This window comes from Staurois parvus, unplaced genomic scaffold (assembly GCF_062004578.1).
Source record: "Staurois parvus isolate SC_StPar_1 unplaced genomic scaffold, SC_StPar_1.0 ptg003246l, whole genome shotgun sequence".
In the NCBI taxonomy this organism is placed as follows: Eukaryota; Metazoa; Chordata; class Amphibia; order Anura; family Ranidae; genus Staurois; species Staurois parvus.
This window is the reverse complement of record NW_028321042.1, coordinates 28,918-47,143: the sequence shown is the minus strand read 5'-3', so window position 1 is coordinate 47,143 and position 18,226 is coordinate 28,918. Positions and strand designations below refer to the sequence as shown.

At 47.9% G+C, this 18,226-nt stretch overlaps 1 protein-coding gene across 2 annotated transcripts in view; it reads left to right on the top strand.

Annotated features, from left to right (window-relative positions):
- MVP (major vault protein) overlaps positions 1-15,471 on the top strand; it is a 39,292-nt gene extending 23,821 nt beyond the window's left edge. For both annotated transcript variants that reach the window (XM_089667415.1, XM_089667416.1), the window contains exons 10-17: positions 2,032-2,270; positions 3,046-3,243; positions 3,808-3,952; positions 5,471-5,682; positions 8,460-8,576; positions 12,662-12,788; positions 12,879-13,067; positions 14,650-15,471. In XM_089667415.1, the coding sequence (XP_089523541.1) occupies positions 2,032-2,270; positions 3,046-3,243; positions 3,808-3,952; positions 5,471-5,682; positions 8,460-8,576; positions 12,662-12,788; positions 12,879-13,067; positions 14,650-14,784 (1,362 nt within the window). In that variant the 3' untranslated portion in view covers positions 14,785-15,471. The remainder of the gene's footprint in view (positions 1-2,031; positions 2,271-3,045; positions 3,244-3,807; positions 3,953-5,470; positions 5,683-8,459; positions 8,577-12,661; positions 12,789-12,878; positions 13,068-14,649) is intronic.
- Positions 15,472-18,226: the final 2,755 nt, after the last annotated feature.

Sequence of the window (18,226 nt, the reverse complement as noted above, 5' to 3'; positions counted from 1 at the left end):
ACAACGTTTCGCAGCCACACAGGACCCCTTCGCCAGGCAGGTGACCGCAAAATAAAACTTTGGACCTTTTGGGGAATATATAAAAGTGAGCGCTCCTAAAGAAAAGCTGCTAGGACCATAGTGCCACACCAATCTGAAAAACTAGTACATAAAGAAGCTAGTGCAGTGCTAGATATACAAATGACATAAAGACATAAATGATGTGGAAAAATAATCCATATATCAAACAATATAACATACAGCGCATCCAGAAAGTATTCCCAGCGCTTAACGTTTGCCACATTTTGTTGTTACAGCCTTATTCCAAAATGAATTCAACTCATTTTTGTCCTCCACATTCTACAAACAACCCATAATGACAATGGGAAAGAACTCTGTTTTGAAATCTTTGAAATGTATTAAAAATAAAAAAAAATGGAAAACAAACCCCATGTACATAAGTATTCCCAGCCTTTGCCATGACACTCAGCATTGAGCTCTGGTGCATCCTGTTCCCACTGATCATCCTTGAGATGTTTCCACAACTTGATTGGAGTCCACCAGTGGGACATTCAGTTTGATTGGAGTCCACCAGTGGGACATTCAGTTTGATTGGAGTCCACCAGTGGGACATTCAGTTTGATTGGAGTCCACCAGTGGGACATTCAGTTTGATTGGAGTCCACCAGTGGCACATTCAGTTTGATTGGAGTCCACCAGTGGCACATTCAGTTGTTTGGACATGATGAGGAAAGGCATAAACCTGTCTATAGAAGGTCCCACAGGTAACAGTGCATGTCAGAGCACAAACCAAGCCATGAAGTCCAAGGAATTGTCTGTAGACCTCCGAGACAGGCTTGTATCAAGGCACAGATCTGGGGAAGGGTACAGAAACATTTCTGCAGCATTGAAGGTCCCAATGAGCACCATGACCTCCATCATCTGTAAATGGAAGAAGTTTGGAACCACCAGGGATCTTCCTAGAGCGGGCAGCCCAGCCCAAAATGAGTGATCGAGGGAGAAGGGCCTTAGCCAGGGAGGTAACCAAGCACCCGATGGTCACTCTGAAAGAGCTCCAGCGTTTCTCTGTGGAGAGAGGAGAACCTTCCAGAAGAACAACCATCTCCGCAGGTCTCCACCAATCAGGCCTGTATGGTAGAGTGGCCAGACGGAGCCCATTCCTCAGTAAAAGGCAAATGGCAGCCCGCCTGGAGTTTGCCAAAAGGCACCTGAGGGACTCCCAGACCATGAGAAACAAAACTCTCTGGTCTGATGAAACAAAGATTGAACTCTTTGGCCTGAATGCCAAGCGTCATGTCTAGAGGAAACCAGGCACCGCTCACCACCTGGCCAATACAATCCCTACAGTGAAGCATGGTGGCGGCAGCGTCATGCTGTGGGGATGTTTTTCAGCTGCAGGAACTGGGAGACTAGTCAGGATGGAAGGAAAGATGAATGCAGCAATGTGCAGAGACATCCTTGATGAAAACCTGTTCCAGAGCGCTCTGGACCTTCGACTGGGGCGACGGTTCATCTTTCAACAGGGCAACGACCCTAAGCACACAGCCCACATTACAAAGGAGTGGCTACAGGCCAACTCTGTGAATGTCCTGGAGTGGCCCAGACTTGAACCCGATTGAACATCTCTGGGGACATCTGACAATGGCTGTGCACCAATGCTCCTCATCCAACCTGATGGAGCTTGAGAAAAGGAGGAATAGCACCCCATCATTGGTGTCAGTGGGAGGAATAGCACCCCATCATTGGTGTCAGTGAAAGGAATGGTGCCCCAACATTGGTGTCAGTGAAAGGAATAATGCCCCAAGGGACAGATAAAGGCATGCAAAGGGCCACATTTACTCCATGGACTGCAGTTTGGAGGCCCCTGGTCTAACCTATAGGTAGGGGGTTAGTGTTTACCCGTCTGGCCCCTTGAGTGGAGAGAACATAGTCGTAGTCGAGACTTTTTGGAACATTGTAGAATCTATATTAGAGTCCACTCCAGTGTCACGCCGATCCGTTCCACATTAAGTGATATGAATCTCTCCCACAGGTCCGTGCCGTGGTAGGACACACATACATGCTGACCCAAGATGAGGAGCTGTGGGAGAAGGAGCTGCCTGCCAATGTGGAGGTTCTGCTGGCCTCTGGCAAGGACCCTGTGGCTGACCGGTCTGAGAGAGGGCGACAAACACAAGAGTCCGAGCCACGAGACAAAACCAAGGCCGTCACCTACCGCGTACCACACAACGCCGCTGTCCAAGTCTACGACTACCGTGAGAAGAAGGCCAGGTAAGCTAGTATACAAGGGTCACCCCTATTGAAATATCAGGTTCAGATGGACTTATCCTTTAAATAACTCGTTGCCTCGCTGAGCAGGGCTTTCACAAGGCCTATGGGCAAGGAATGCTGTCTCCTGCCAATCAGTTTAGATGTTAAATGCTGGAACTGTGCCTCCCTGGGATCTGTGTATCTACATGTGAAATGCTATGTGGTCCATAGTGGGGGCAGTGCCAGCGAGTGAATATTTCTTTCCGTGCACTTGGAGTAGGCATATTTAAATTGAAGAGACTTGGTGCGCGGGGCTGGGAACCCCTCAGGAGTGGGCATATTTAAATTGAAGAGACTTGGTGGGCGGGGCTGGGAACCCCTCAGGAGTGGGCATATTTAGAGTGAAGAGTCTTGGTAATCGGAGCTGGGAACCCCTGGACCGTAGAATGTTGGTGTTCCAGTATGTCGGGTTATTGGCCTAATCTACACATTTTCAGGATACAATACAAATTATCTACACCTGGCTTTCCAGCTTTGTTGACTTAACTGCCACTTAAAAATTCTACAACGGCCACTTACAAAGTCTCCCACTGACACCAATAGGTGTACTTGTATTTTACATTGCATTGAGCACTAAGGAAGGTGAGGAAGAGCCAGAAATGCCCATCAGGGTGATTTGCTGAAGTCCCTATAAGAATCCATTGGCAGATTCCAGACCTCAGCATCCACCCATAACTGAACTTCCAGTGTTTGGTAGGCTCAGCTTTGATCTAATTGCACTCTCCTCTTCCTCCAGGGTGGTGTTTGGCCCGGAGTTGGTGATTCTCGGCCCAGATGAGCAGTTTACAGTTCTCAGCCTCTCTGGAGGGACCCCCAAACGCTCCAACGTCATTAAGGCCATCTGCCTTCTCCTGGGACCGGACTTCTGCACCGACCTCATCAATATAGAGACCGCTGACCACGCCAGGCTCCAGATCCAACTGTCCTACAACTGGTGAGACCCTGATTGTCCCTGAAAGTCTGGAGCACTGATGTCAGAATCTAGGCGGTGTGCCGGGAGAGAGGATGGACGCCGCTCATACCCGTCCCGAGGAGTCCTGTGAAGACGTGGTGGTGTCGATGTCCTCAGCCGCCACTCCGATCACATCACTGACGCGTTTCGCTCAGAGCCTCTATGACCAAGCCCCTTATGGGCTGGGCAAAACGCGTCAGCGGGCATGGCCAGAGTGGTGGCTGAGGACATTACACATCAGTGTCTTCACAGGACTCCTCAGGACGGGTATGAGCGGTGTCCATCCTCTCTCCCTGCACACCGCCTAGTTTCTGGTACAACTCGGGATGCTGCTCCCCTCTTCCTTGCCAGCGAGGTGACTGTGTCTTGTCCAGCTTTGAGCGGCGCCATGCGCTTGCTGCTGATGTCAGATTGTTCCATTCTATTCATTGATAAATTATTTCACTTTTTGATACATTTGTTTTCTTTTTCTTTTCTTTTTTTTATGGTGGGAAATTTGATTCCAATGTAATTGTTGGTTCTGTGAATACATATCGCATCACACAGGCATTTCGAAGTAACAGACAAGACAGACTCTGCTGAGGCTTCTAAGATTTTCAGTGTTCCAGATTTTGTGGGCGATGCGTGCAAAGCGATCGCCTCCCGAATCAGAGGAGCCGTGGCCTCCGTGCAGTTCGATGACTTCCACAAGGTGAGTGACGGGCTGCCTGGCTTGGGTCAGTCGTAGAGTGAGTGTGTGTGTGTGTGTGTGCGCGTGTGCGTGTGCGTGTGTGCGTGCTGCCTGGCTTGGGTCAGTCGTCGGGGGGGGTGTCAGCCAAATGCTATTGTTCTTAGAGCCAGTGTCAGGATGTCATTGTACTGGGGCCCAGAGCATCCGTGTGTCCTTGTTGTGGAAGCCCCAAGTGTCAGAATGTCATTATTCTGGAAGCCCAAGTGTCAGGTAATCATTGTACCGGGCCCCCGAGCATCCGTGTGTCATTGTTCTGGAAGCCCCAAGTGTCAGGGTGTCATTGTACCGGGCCCCGAGCATCCCTGTGTCGTTGTTCTGGAAGCCCCAAGTGTCAGGGTGTCATTGTTCTGGGTCCCTGGATGGCAGGATGTCATTGTCCTTAGATATGGTGTCATAGTTCCTACAACCAGAGTATCAAGGTGTCATTGTTCTGGGAGCCCCAAAGGTCAAGGTGTCATTGTCCTCAGACCTTGACTGTTTGTGTGTCATTGTTCTGGGAGCCCCAGGGGTTCAGGTGTCATTGTTATGGTACCCCAGATATCAGGGTGTCCTTGTTCTAGAACCCTAGATGTCAGGGTGTCCTTTTTATGAAACCCCCCAAGTGTTAGAGTGTCAATGTTCTGGGACCCCAGATGTCAAGATATTGTTCTGAGAGCCCCAAAAGACCCTAAAACTTTGTGAGTCATTGTTCTGGGAGTGTCAGGATTGGGATGTAATTATTCTGAGAGCCCCAAGGGATGGGTTCATTGTTCTGGGATCCCAGATGTCAGGGTGTCTTTGTCCTAGACTTTGAGTGTTAGGGTGTCATTGTTCTAGAACCCCAGATGTTGGTGTGTCATTTTCTGAAACCCCCAAGGGTCAGAGTGTCATTGTTCTGGGAACCTCAAGGGTCGAAGTATCATTTTTCTTGAACCCCAGACATCAGGGTGTCATTGTCCTGAGACCTTAAACATTTGTGAGTCATTGTTCTGGGAGCCTCAAGAATGGGGTGTCTTTTTCAGAGAGCCACACAACATTGGGGTGTCAATGTTCTGGGCGCCCCAAGGGTCAAGGTGCTATTGTTCCGGGATCCCAGATGTCAGGGTGTCCTTTTGCTGAAACCCCCAGGGGTCAGAGTGTCAAATGTTCCAGGACCCCAGATGTCAGGATGTCATATTTCCTAGACCCTAAGTATGAGTACATCAGTGTTCTGGGGCCCCCAACAGTCATAATGTCATTGTTCTGGGAGCCCTAGAATCAGGGTGTCGTTTTTTACTGAGAGCCCCAAGGGTTAGAGTGCCAATGTCCTGGTAACGGGAGTGTTGGGGTGTCATTGTCCCAGGACTCCCAGTGTTGTCATGTTGCCATTTAGTGGCCCTGGGTGTCGGCTCGTCACTGTCCTGTGACCCCTGAATGTCAGTTTGGGAGCCCCAGGTGTCATGTGTCCCCCAATCCCTAGCACCCTCTAGTGGCTGATTTATATAACTCCCTCTCACACAGAACTCCAACAGGATCATCTGCTCGGCTGTGTTTGGATTCGATGACGCGGTGAAGATCCGAAGCTCCTTCAAATTCCCTCAGAACAATCTGGTCATCACCAGCGTGGACATTCAGTCGGTGGAGCCAGTAGACCAACGCACCCGAGACGCACTGCAGAAGAGCGTCCAGCTGGCTATAGAGATCACCACAAACTCCCAAGAGGCGACGGCCAGGTGAGAGCACACTGGGACTTGTAGTTCCACCACACCAAGAGAGACAAGATGGCGTTTGTCACCAGGACAGGAAGTGAGGGGAAATCTCCCAAATGGGAACTTGGACAGCAATAAAAACTCTCCTACTCCATCCAAAACTAAAATATAAATAGAAAATATATTGATCCACACTGTGCCTACATCAGATTTATACTGTAAAAATGCAGACTTGGGATAAAACCACGCACAACAAATTTACACAGATCTGAGGCCATGCTGGGACTTGTGGTGTCACAGCTGCCAGAAAGCTTGGCTTAGATGTCACTCAGTGCAGATCACTGACGTAGTCCTATCTAATGAGTTGACACGTCAAACCTCCGCATACAACAAACAGGCTGAGTGACCCTGAACCAAAAATAGATGCAGGAAAATGAATTTGCAAAGACTGCATTAGAACAAGGAAAAGCAAAGCACAACTACAGGGCCACCTACAGGGCACTGCATAGAACAGAGACTAACGCAGTGCCACCTAGTGGATGCTGCATAGCATAGAACAGAGTAAAACATAAACACAGTGACACCTAGTGGATACTGCATAGAACAACAAAGAGAAATCCTAAGCACAGTGCCACCTTGTGGATAATATCTACAGCAAAGTATTATCTACATATAAAGTGTTACTAAACCCAGGACCCCGCGTTCGCTATATCCGCTCTCTCTGAACCTTGCATTCACTATATCTGCTCTCCCCGGACCCTGCGTTCGCTATATCCGCTCTCCCCGGACCCTGCGTTCACTATATCCGCTCTTTTTGGACCCTGCGTTCACTATATCCGCTCTCCCCGGACCCCACATTCACTATATCCGCTCTCCCCGGACCCGGAATTCACTATATCCGCTCTCCCCGAACCCTGCATTTACTATATCTGCTCTCCCCGGACCCCGCATTCACTATATCCGCTCTCTCCGGACCTAGCATTCACTATATCCGCTCTCCCCAGACCCCGCATTCACTATATCCGCTCTTTTTGGACCCTGCGTTCACTATATCCGCTCTCCCCGAACCCTGCATTTACTATATCCGCTCTCCCCGGACCCCGCATTCACTATATCCGCTCTCCCCAGACCCTGCATTCACTATATCCGCTCTCCCCGGACCCCGCATTCACTATATCCGCTCTCCCCAGACCCTGCATTCACTATATCCGCTCTCCCCGGACCCCGCATTCACTATATCCGCTCTCCCCGGACCCTGCATTCACTATATCCGCTCTCCCCGGACCCTGCATTCGCTATATCCGCTCTCCTTGGACCCTGCGTTCGCTATATCCGCTCTCCTTGGACCCTGCGTTCGCTATATCCGCTCTCCTTGGACCCTGCGTTCGCTATATCCGCTCTCCTTGGACCCTGCGTTCGCTATATCCGCTCTCCTTGGACCCTGCGTTCGCTATATCCGCTCTCCTTGGACCCTGCGTTCGCTATATCCGCTCTCCTTGGACCCTGCGTTCGCTATATCCGCTCTCCTTGGACCCTGCGTTCGCTATATCCGCTCTCCTTGGACCCTGCGTTCGCTATATCCGCTCTCCTTGGACCCTGCGTTCGCTATATCCGCTCTCCCCGCACCCGGCGTTTGCTATATCCGCTCTCCCCGCACCCGGCGTTTGCTATATCCGCTCTCCCTGCACCCGGCGTTTGCTATATCCGCTCTCCCCGCACCCGGCGTTTGCTATATCCGCTCTCCCCGCACCCGGCGTTTGCTATATCCGCTCTCCCCGCACCCGGCGTTTGCTATATCCGCTCTCCCCGCACCCGGCGTTTGCTATATCCGCTCTCCCCGCACCCGGCGTTTGCTATATCCGCTCTCCCCGCACCCGGCGTTTGCTATATCCGCTCTCCCCGCACCCGGCGTTTGCTATATCCGCTCTCCCCGCACCCGGCGTTTGCTATATCCGCTCTCCCCGCACCCGGCGTTTGCTATATCCGCTCTCCCCGCACCCGGCGTTTGCTATATCCGCTCTCCCTGGACCCCGTGTTCGCTAGTTAAAGCTTATAGGAGGAGTTTTCATTCTGGTCTAGGAGGATGCAGAACCCCTGACCTCTGTCAGGACAGTGCTGATTGGCCCTGTGCTGACCACATGCACTCTCCCAAGAAAAAAAAAAAACTCTCTCTAGCAATTTTACACCAAACTGAGCATGTGCAGAGTGCCTTCGCATATATTTCTTATCAGGCGATAAGAAGGGGACAGTAGAAGAGAAGGATCAGAGAAGACAGGATCAAACAGCCTTTTTGCACAATGCAGAGGATTAACCCCTTAGGTTTCACAGTGAGTATAACAAGCATGCTTTACTGCATCTACAGACTGATTGTACTGTTGTGGGTTTAGTAACACTTTAACAAAATGTATCCAGTGTCACCGTGAGGACATTTTATAGAACAAAAAAGAAAAAAATACTTCCACATTGCCTGTTGTTCTTATACATGATTTATATGGCGCCAACAGTTTGCTCAGCGCTTTACAAAATGAAGGCGGACATTACAGTTACAATACAATTTAGTACAAGAGGAAACAGAGGGCCCAGCTCTCAGAGCTTACAATCTAAGGGGGAGGGTCAAGTGACACAAAGGGTAATAGCTGTGGGGGGGTGAACTGATGGAACAAGTAAAAACTGCCACCTAATGGTAGAACAAAGTATTACACGAATTCACAGCACAATATATATTTTTTAATCCAGGTTTTCTGTAAAGCGGCGTGCAGGTATACACAGAGCGTGAGAACTTTGTATATTTCTCTGTGCAGACATGAAGCCGAACGTTTGGAACAAGAGGCAAAAGGTCGTCTGGAGCGCCAGCGTATCACAGATCAAGCTGAGGCCGAGAGAGCCCGCAAGGAGCTTCTAGAACTGGAGGCCCTCAGGTAGGTGGGCATAGGAGGTCTTAAGGGGGAAAATGATGTAGTCTCATTTATTGAAAGCGAAATAGATCAAGCTGAGGCCGAGAGAGCCCGCAAGGAGCTTCTAGAACTGGAGGCCCTCAGGTAGGTGGGCATAGGAGGTCTTAAGGGGGAAAATGATGTAGTCTCATTTATTGAAAGCGAAATTCTACGCCAGGGGTCTCCAAACTTTCTAAAAGGGCCAGTTTACAGTCCTTCAGATGTTAGGGGGGCCGGACTGTGGCCCATTGGGAGTAGAAAAATGTCCTGGGGCCCCATCTTTGCTGTCAGTGGGAAGAATTGTGCCCCATTGTGTCAGAGGAGGAAATGTGCCCCATCATTGATGGTATTCTGAGGAATTGTGCCCATTCCTTGCTGGGAATTCTGCCTCATTGTTGGTATCAGTGAATTAAATGGTGCCCCAAGGGCCAGATAAAAGCAAGCAAAGGGCCACATCTGGCCCCAGGGCCATAGCTTGGAAACCACTGTTCTATGCTGATCTATCATTTTTCTATTTTGGGGAGGGAATGAGTGTTTAGTATAAATTTAAATTCACCTTTTTTCATCGGGAGGCTTACAGAAAATCTGTTGGCCAGTTTCATGGCTAATTGCTATGAACTCTCCGAGCCTCCTTTGTGTGCCCTTCTGGAAAAGGATTCACCTTAACCAGGGCCTTTAGGGGTTAAGCCACACCCACCTGCTATCCCCCTGTCCAATGAGTGGTGAATATTGATGCCTCTATTTGGAAAGGAAGTGGGCAGGATTTAATTAAAGGATAAGTTCACCTTTTGTAACATGTTATACCCACATTCAGGGTGTCATATGTTACAATTGTACCCTTTGCAGCTATAACAGCCTCAACTCTTCTGGGAAGGCCGTCCACAAGGTTTAGGAGGGTGTCTATGGGAAGGTTGGACCATTCTTCCAGAAGCACATTTGTCAGGTCAGGCACTGATGTCGGGGGAGGAGGCCTGGCTCACAGTCTCCGCTCTAATTCATCCCAAAGGTGTTCTATGGGGTTGAGGTCAGAACTCTGTGCAGGACAGTCAAGTTCCTCCACCCCAAACTGGCTCCTCCATGTCTTTATGGACCTTGCTTTGTGCACTGGTGGGCAGTCATGTTGGAACAGGAAGGGGCCATCCCCAAACTCCTCCCACAAAGTTGGGAGCATGAAATTATCCAAAATGTCGCCTTAAAGAGTTCCCTTCACTGGAACTAGGGGGCCAAGTTCAACCCCTGAAAAACAACCCCACACCATAATCCCCCCTCCACCAAACTTTACACTTGGCACAATGCAGTCAGGCAAGTACCGTTCTCCTGGCCACCGCCAAACCCAGACATGTCCATCGGATTGCCAGACAGAGAAGCATGATCGGTCACTCCAGAGAACACGTCTCCTCTGCTCTAGAGTCCAGTGGCGGCGTGCTTTACACCACGGCATCCGACGCTTTGCATTGCACTTGGTGATGTAAGGCTTGGATGCAGCTGCTCGGCCATGGAACCCCATTCCATGAAGCTCTCTACGCACTGTTGTTGGGCTCATCTGAAGGCCACACCAAGTTTGGAGGTCTTTAGCTATTGACTCTGCAGACAGTTGGCGACTTCTGCGCACTGTGCGCTTCAGCATGCGCTGACCCCGCCCTGTCATGTGACGTGGCCTACCACTTGGTGGCTGAGTGGCTGTTGTTCCCAGTTGCTTCCACTTTGTTATAATCCCACTAACAGTTGAGCGTGGAATATTTAGTAGCCAGGAAATGTCACGGATGGACTTATTGCCCAGGTGGCCACCTATCACGGGACCACGCTTGGAGTCACTGAGCTCCTGAGAGCGACCCATTCTTTCACCAATGTTTGTAGAAGCAGTCTGCATGGCTAGGGGCTTGATTGTATACACCTGTGTCCATGGAGGTGATTGGCACACCTGAGTCACATGATTTGGAGGGCGGGGACAATACTTTTAGCTCCAAGGAACGAAAAGGACAAGGCATGCATTAGCCAGAGGAGGAGAGCAACAGCACTGCATGGAAATCCAGCATCTGAGAAGGGGAGGAGTGCATGATGACGTTATCCGACAGATCGGTGGTTTGAAAAGCATTATGTGAATTCAGAATTGTACGTTTATTTCCCAGAGAAGTGATTCCATTCACTGCCAAGACATCACTGATGAGCAGATAAACCTTTTACATTGTTCCTCTGATGGGGACTGACAGTCTATTAAAAGTATCATGTGATATAAACATGAATGTAATCCTGTGGGCAGCCCTCCCAAATATATTGTAGTCATCGGCGAGGACAAGCGAGTCTTGGATGCTCCAACATAAGACCACAACATTTTCCTCCTGTGGAAAATTCCAGTTGTTCACATCCAACTGTTGAAGACCCTTATTACTGTATGGCTGATTCCTGCCTCAGCTATGGTGTGCCGGGAGGTGCCGGGACAAGGTCATCCAGCGCCCAGAAGATGCCAAACGGTGTCCAATCCTCTCCCTAAAATGTGTCAGCAAAAATCCCCCCCCCCCCCCCCAAAGAAATTCAAGCACTAATCTGCATCTTAAGCATAGATTCCCTTTACAAGCCAAAAATTCTCCCCAAACAAAAATTAAACATCTTTTATAGTACAAATCCCCCCTCCCAGCTAAAAATCCTCTCCCTCCCCATATCCCAGCACTAATTCCCAACCCCCATTCAAATGCACCCTCCTAGTACAAATCCCCCCTCCCAGCTCAAATCCCCTCCCAGCTATAAATGCTCTCCCTCCCCAAATCCCCCCACCCAGCTAAAAATCATCTCCCTCCCCAAATCCCCCTTCCCAGCTAAAATGCTGTCCCTCCCCATATCCCCCCTCCCAGCTAAAATACTCCATCCATAAAATTTCCCTTCTGAGCATAAACCCCCCCCCCCCCCCATCTACCATTTAAATGTGCACTCCTAGTACATATCCCCCTTCCATCTCAAATCATCTACCCAGAATATTTCACCACTGAACATAAAGCCTCTTCCCCCCCCCCCCCCCATCCCCAAATTTGCCCTCATAGCACAAATACCCCCCCTCCCCCAATCATCTCTACAAGCACAAATCCCCCATCCAAATGTCCCCCTCCTAGTACAAACACCCCCCATCCGATTTATTTATTTTTTTTTCCAGCCAGACTATGTAATCCCCCCCACCCCCAAATCACCCCTTTCTAGTAAAACCCCCCCAAATCCCCACCGAGCCCACGGCAGCCATCCATCCTGCCCCCGCCCCTTGTCCTGGTGTTGGGTAGGAGGAATCTGCAGGGACTGCATTAGAATGAGAGCAAATCACAGCTGCAGAGCCACCTAGTGGGCACTGTACTGCACAGAACAGAAAAGGAAAGAAAACACATAGTGCTGCCTAGTGAGTGCTGCTTAGAACCACAGAGAGAGAAAACCCCAATCACAGCTCCACCTAGTGGTTGTTATATAGAACACAGAAGAGTGTAATGAGCAAGATTTCAGCACAGCGCCGCCTAGTGGCTGTTGTACAGGACAAGGAAAGAAAAACAGAACCACAGTGTCACTTTGTGGGCGTTTTATAGAACAAAAGAGCAAAACCCTTCCACAGTGCCTGTTAGATGTGCTATTGCCATGTAACCATAGAATACACAGTAAAATTCATATTTTTATTCCTTTTTAGGTCATTTTGTAGAGCAGTGTGTAAATATGCACCATGAGTCTGGAACAAGAGGTTTCGGGTGTTTTTCATCTGTAAGGGGGCTTGTAATTGGTTGGACGTTGGCGCCAAACTTTGCAAGTCCCTGCAACCGCTTCTTGTTAGATAGGACAACAATCCACCTGTTGTTGATGGTTCCCTCCGCCATCTTGCCTACAACTCCTGGTGGTAGGCACAAACTTTGAAGACACTTATGGCTTTCCTGCCCAGCTATGGTGTGCTGGGTAGGTGGAATGGTGACACAAAGGAGCAAAAATTTTGTACCCGGCAATTAGAGGCGAACTATAAAATGTTTGATTGGACAAAAAAGGGTTGGCTTTAGCTTTCTGGGGCTGAGATGGCAAACTGAGGTGATGCTTTGGTCCTCTGTTACCAGCACGGTGGTGGAGAGCACAGGGGCGGCCAAGGCTGAAGCCCAGTCCAAGGCGGAAGCAGCGAAGATTGAAGGCGAAGGCGCCGTTCTGCAAGCCAAACTTCGAGCCGAGGCCCTGGCCATAGAAACGGTGAGTGGAGCGCCCTCTCAGGGCGCAGAGTTGAAAACTTTTTAACATGGCCGAAACTTGACTTTTGTCTGCACTGTGTGTGCCGCGCAGGAGGCGGAGCTGCAGCGTTTGCGCCAGGCCCGTGCCGAGGAGCTGAAATACTTGCAGGAGAAGAATAAGCTGGAGATTCAGAAGGAGATGGAGGTTGCTGACATTGCCGTGAAGAAGTTCAGAGGGATGATGGAAGCCATTGGATCGGATACAATCAGGGACATCGCTTTGGCCGGACCAGAACTACAGGTGACCGAACGACAGCCATATTTTATTGCAATCTCTCTCAATATCCTTCATTTTATCCACATTTATTTTTTCCTCCATCTGAGTTTTGTTGTTGTTTCTCCATCTTTGTGTTCATCAGAAAAGAGCACCAGTCATGTCCAGGCTTATGCAAGAATTTGAATATTTTACCTTTTAATTTTTGTAACTGTGCAGGCAGACATATGAAAAAAATGTTTTATTTGTCCGACCGTCTCCTGGCCTCTTAGTGTACATAACTGTATGAAGTAACAGAGCCCCATATATGTTCCTCGTTAAGTAGACTTTTCCACAACACACCTGCACAAGGATCACCATGACTGGTTCTCTGAACCTCTTCTTCTGTCAACCATCATTTGTTGTGTTGTTCTGTTTTCATCCTCTGTCATTATCTTCATCTTTGTATTTCTGGTCCATCTCTATACTAGATCTTCTTTGTTCTTCGTTCTTTTTTTGCTCTTCGTTCTTTTTTGTTCTTCGTTCTTTTTTTGCTCTTCGTTCTTCCTTCATTTTAGCTTTCTTTGTTTTTCTCTTCTATTCCCGTTTGCATCCTCCATCAGCCTCTCCATCTTGGTTTCTTGCCCCAATTTCCTGCCCCTTCTTGATTTCTGACTTTATTTCCTTTTGTCTTTCCTCCCCCCCTATCATCTCTCCTTCTAACATCCTGGTTTTTTTATATCCATTTCTTTCCATCCTTCCTTCTATGTTTCCTTCTGCCCCATCTTGATTTGTGACATTTATCTCTTTCCACATCTTTCCTCCTGCCCTCCACCTTGGTTTCTTATCTCCAGCTCCTTCCGCCTCCCCCCCCAATCCTTGCCTCTGGCCTCTCCCCTTCTGTCCTACCTCCTGCCCCCCCATCTTGATTTGACTTAGTTTTTCTTTTCTCCTGCCCCATCATCGATCATCCTACCTCCGGTCTTGGTTTCCTACATCCATCTCCTTCCATCTTTCCTCCTGCCCTCCACCTTGGTTTCTCATCTACATATCCTTCCACCCCCATCTTTGCTTCTGTCCTCCATCATGAGTTCTGGCCTCTGTCCCTTTCTATCCTACCTCCTGCCCCCCCATCTTTGATTTCTGACTTCATCTTTTATCTTTCCTTCTGCCCCATCATCTATTATCCTACCTCCCATCTTGGTCTCTTACATCCACCTCCTTCCATTTTTCCTCTTTATACCCATCTTGGTTTCTGAGCTCCATCTCCTTCTATCCCCCCCATGTTTGCTTCTGCCCTTCATCATGGTTTCTGGCCTCTGTCTCCTTCTGTCTTACCTCCTGGCCCCCATCTTGATTTCTTGCCTTGCCTGTTTCCATCTTTCCTCCTGACACGCATCTTTGTGTCAGACCTCATCTCCTTTCTTTCCTCCTGCACCAATTTTGTTTCTGGTCTTCATTGCCTTCCATCTTTCCTCTTGCCCTCCATCTCTGTTTCTGGCCTCCAACTCCTTTCTTCTGTCTGTGGTTTGAGGCCTCCTCCATCTCCTTCCATCCTTTCTCCTACCCCTTCTCATCCCTCTTGGTGTTCTCCATTTCTATCTCACCATCTCACCCTTTCTTTCCTCAGGTTAAGCTTCTAAAGGGTCTGGGGATCCAGTCCACCCTCATCACAGATGGTTCCACTCCCCTCAACCTCTTTGGCACAGCGACGGGCCTGCTGGGGCTTCCCACCAAGGCGCTTCAAGAGAAAGATGATGCATGAACCTAATGGCTCTTCCCCTTTTGTGTATCTTGCCACCTTTGCTCCTCTCTCTCCCTCGCTGTCCTGTGCTCCGGGCTACTGTCCAGGATGACCTACCTGTATCTAAAGGGCCTATGTATGCAAAGATCTTTCTCTGTAGACTGCTATGGGTTTTACTCAGCTGGGTCTATAAAATAATTTAGCTTTTCAGGGATATGATGACCCTTAGGTTTTGGCACAGAGCAACATATTTGTTACCTCCTAGCAGCCAAATTCTCCCACACTGCACTAGAAACCTAAAAGGGGGAAACTGCTGGTTAGTGGGGAACACAGACAGTTCTTTCTTCAGATGCTGCTAACTAATCACCAACCTGGTGTGACACAATCACAATTTGGGGGGGGAGGGGGTGCAAGCGCTCGGTGTGCTCAATGTAGAGGACAGGCAAATAGACTAGTCATGTGGATGTCAAAAGGGGAATTCCCTATTTTTAGCAATCTACATGGTGCCCGTTCATTTTGTGTTTGGCTCTCCTAGAGGCAGATCAGTCAAAGGCATCATAGAAACCGTGTACCGTGCCTAACAGCGTCTTTACTGTGATATCTTTATACAACGTGCCTTGTTATCTGCAGCGAGGGCTGTGTCACAGTCCCAACCAAAGCTCTGTCTGGGATAATACAGGTTCAATAAACAACCATCTTTCTTCTCCATGTCTCGTGTGTTGTGTACAAAATCCTCTCAGATCCCTGGTCTCTGTCTGAACTCTGTGTGCAGTACAAATACCTTCCTCACCCTTCTCAGGTACCTGTAACATGGGACTGTTAGAGGTTTATTGATGAAAGGATCTAGGGGTCACCCACTCTCGCTCCCTGTCCTATATCTATACTAGTTCAATACTCCTACAACCAGCTCTGTCTGAAATATAAACTGGTGTGTAGGGGATGATCAGAATTTATTAACATTGTATATGTCTCTGTATATGTGTGTATATACACTGATTGGCCACTTTATCAGGTACACCTTGCTAGTACCGGGTTGGACCCCCTTTTGCCTTCATGCTTCGTGGCATAGATTCAAAAAGGTGTTGGAAACATTCCTCAGATTTTGGTCCATATTGACATGAGTTACTGTTGCCTTTCGATCATCGGGAACCCATCTGCCCATTCTCCTCTGACATCAACAAGGCATTTTCCTCCACACAACTGCCACTCACTGGATATTTTCTCTTTTTCGGACCATTCTCTGCCAACCCCTAGAGATGGTTGTGTGTGATAAGATCAGCAGTTTTTGAAATACTCAGACCAGCCCGTCTGGCACCAACAACCATGACAGATGCCTAAATGCAAGGAATTGCTGCCATGTGATTGGCTGATAAGCAATTTGTGTTATCAAAAAATTGAAAAGTGTTCCTAATAAAGTGGTGTGTGTGTATATAATAAATGTGTGTATATGTATGTGTGTGTGTGTGTGTATGTATATATATATGTATGTGTATATATATATATATATATATATATATATATATATATATATATACAGTTGCAAGAAAAAGTATGTGAACCCCTTGGGATTACGTGGAGTTTTGCATGAATTGGGCATAAAATGTGCTCTGAACGTCATCTAAGTCACAACAATAGAAGAACACACTCTGCTGAACATAATACTACACAAACATTATATGTTGCCATGGTTTAATTGCACATAAGATGTAAACATTCACAGTGCAGGGAGGAAAAAGTATGTGAACCTTTGGACTTAATAACTGGTTGACCCTCCTTTGGCAGCGATAACCTCAACCAAACGTTTCCTGTAGTTGCAGATCAGATCTGCACAACGATCTGGAGTAATTTTGGACCACTCCTCTTCACAAAACTGTTTCAGTGTAGCAATATTCTTGGGATGTCTGGTGTGAATCGCTCTCTTAAGGTCATGCCACAGCATTTCAATCGGGTTGAGGTCAGGACTCTGACTGGGCCACTCCAGAAGGCGTATTCTGTGCTGTTGCAGCCATTGTTTTGTTGAATTACTTGTATGCTTTGGGTCATTGTCCTGTTGCATCACCCATCCTCTGCGGAGCTTCAGTTGGCTGACAGATGGTCGTACGTTTTCCTGCAAAATGTCTTGATAAACTCTGGAATTCATTTTCCCATCAATGACAACATCCGTCCAGCCCCAAACCATGATGCTCCCTCCGCCATGATTTACAGTGGGGATGAGGTTTTGATGTTGGTGTGCTGTGCCTTTTTTACTCCACACATAGTGTTGTGTGTTCTTCCCAAACAACTCAATCTTGGTTTCATCTGTCCACAGTATATTTTGCCAGTAGTTCTGTGGAACATCCAGGTGCTCTTTTGCAAACTTCAAACGTGCTGCAATATTCTTTTTGGACAGCAATGGCTTCCTCCGTGGTGTCCTCCCATGTACTCCATTCTTGTTTAATGTTTTCCTTATTGTAGATGTGTCAACAAAAATGTTAGCATGTGCCAGAGATTTCTGTAGGTCTTTAGCTGACACTCTGGGATTCTTCTTTACCTCATGCAGCATTCTGCGCTGTGCTCTTGCAGTCATTTTTACAGGACGACCACGCCTAGGGAGAGTAGCAACAGTGCTAAACTTTCTCCATTTGTAGACAGTCTGTCTTACCGTGGACATATGAACATCAAGGCTTTTGGAGATACTTTTGTAACCCTTTCCAGCTTCATGCACGTCAACAATTCTTGATCGTAGGTCTTCTGAGAGCTCTTTTCTGCGAGGCATGGTTCACATCAGACAGTGCTTCTTGAAACTAGTAAACCCAAAACAGGTGTGTGTTTTTTAAGGGCAGGACAGCTGTCAGCAACACATCCAATATCATCACACTGATTAGAGTCAAGGTTGGCTCACTCCTGGCTCCAATTGGCTCTGGGAGAAGTAATTAAGCTAGGGCCTCACATACTTTTTCCTCCCTGCACTGTGAATGTTTACATGTTATGTGCAATTAAACCATGGCAACATCTAATGTTTGTGTAGTATTATGTTCAGCAGACTGTGTTCTTCTATTGTTGTGACTTAGATGACGTTCAGAGCCCATTCTATGCCCAATTCATGCAAAACTCCACGTAATCCCAAGGGGTTCACATACTTTTTCTTGCAACTGTATATATATATACAGTTGTGTCCAAAATTATTCAACCCCCAATGCTGTAAAGGGGTTTAGGGACTATAGTGTACATTTGGAATTGTATTCAGAATCAAATCCTACAAGGACGTTGTAACTACCCAAATGCAACTAAAATGACATCAATTGTTTATGTAATACAGTAGTAAATGGTTCTTATGTGGTTTCTTCATTGCCACAATTATTCAACCCCTTAAAGACTACCACTCTGAAGAACAGAGGTTCATACAGGTGCTTTCCATCAGGTATTGAAAACACCTGTGGATGTCACCGAGCAGCAATCAAGCATAATAAGCACCAATTAGGCA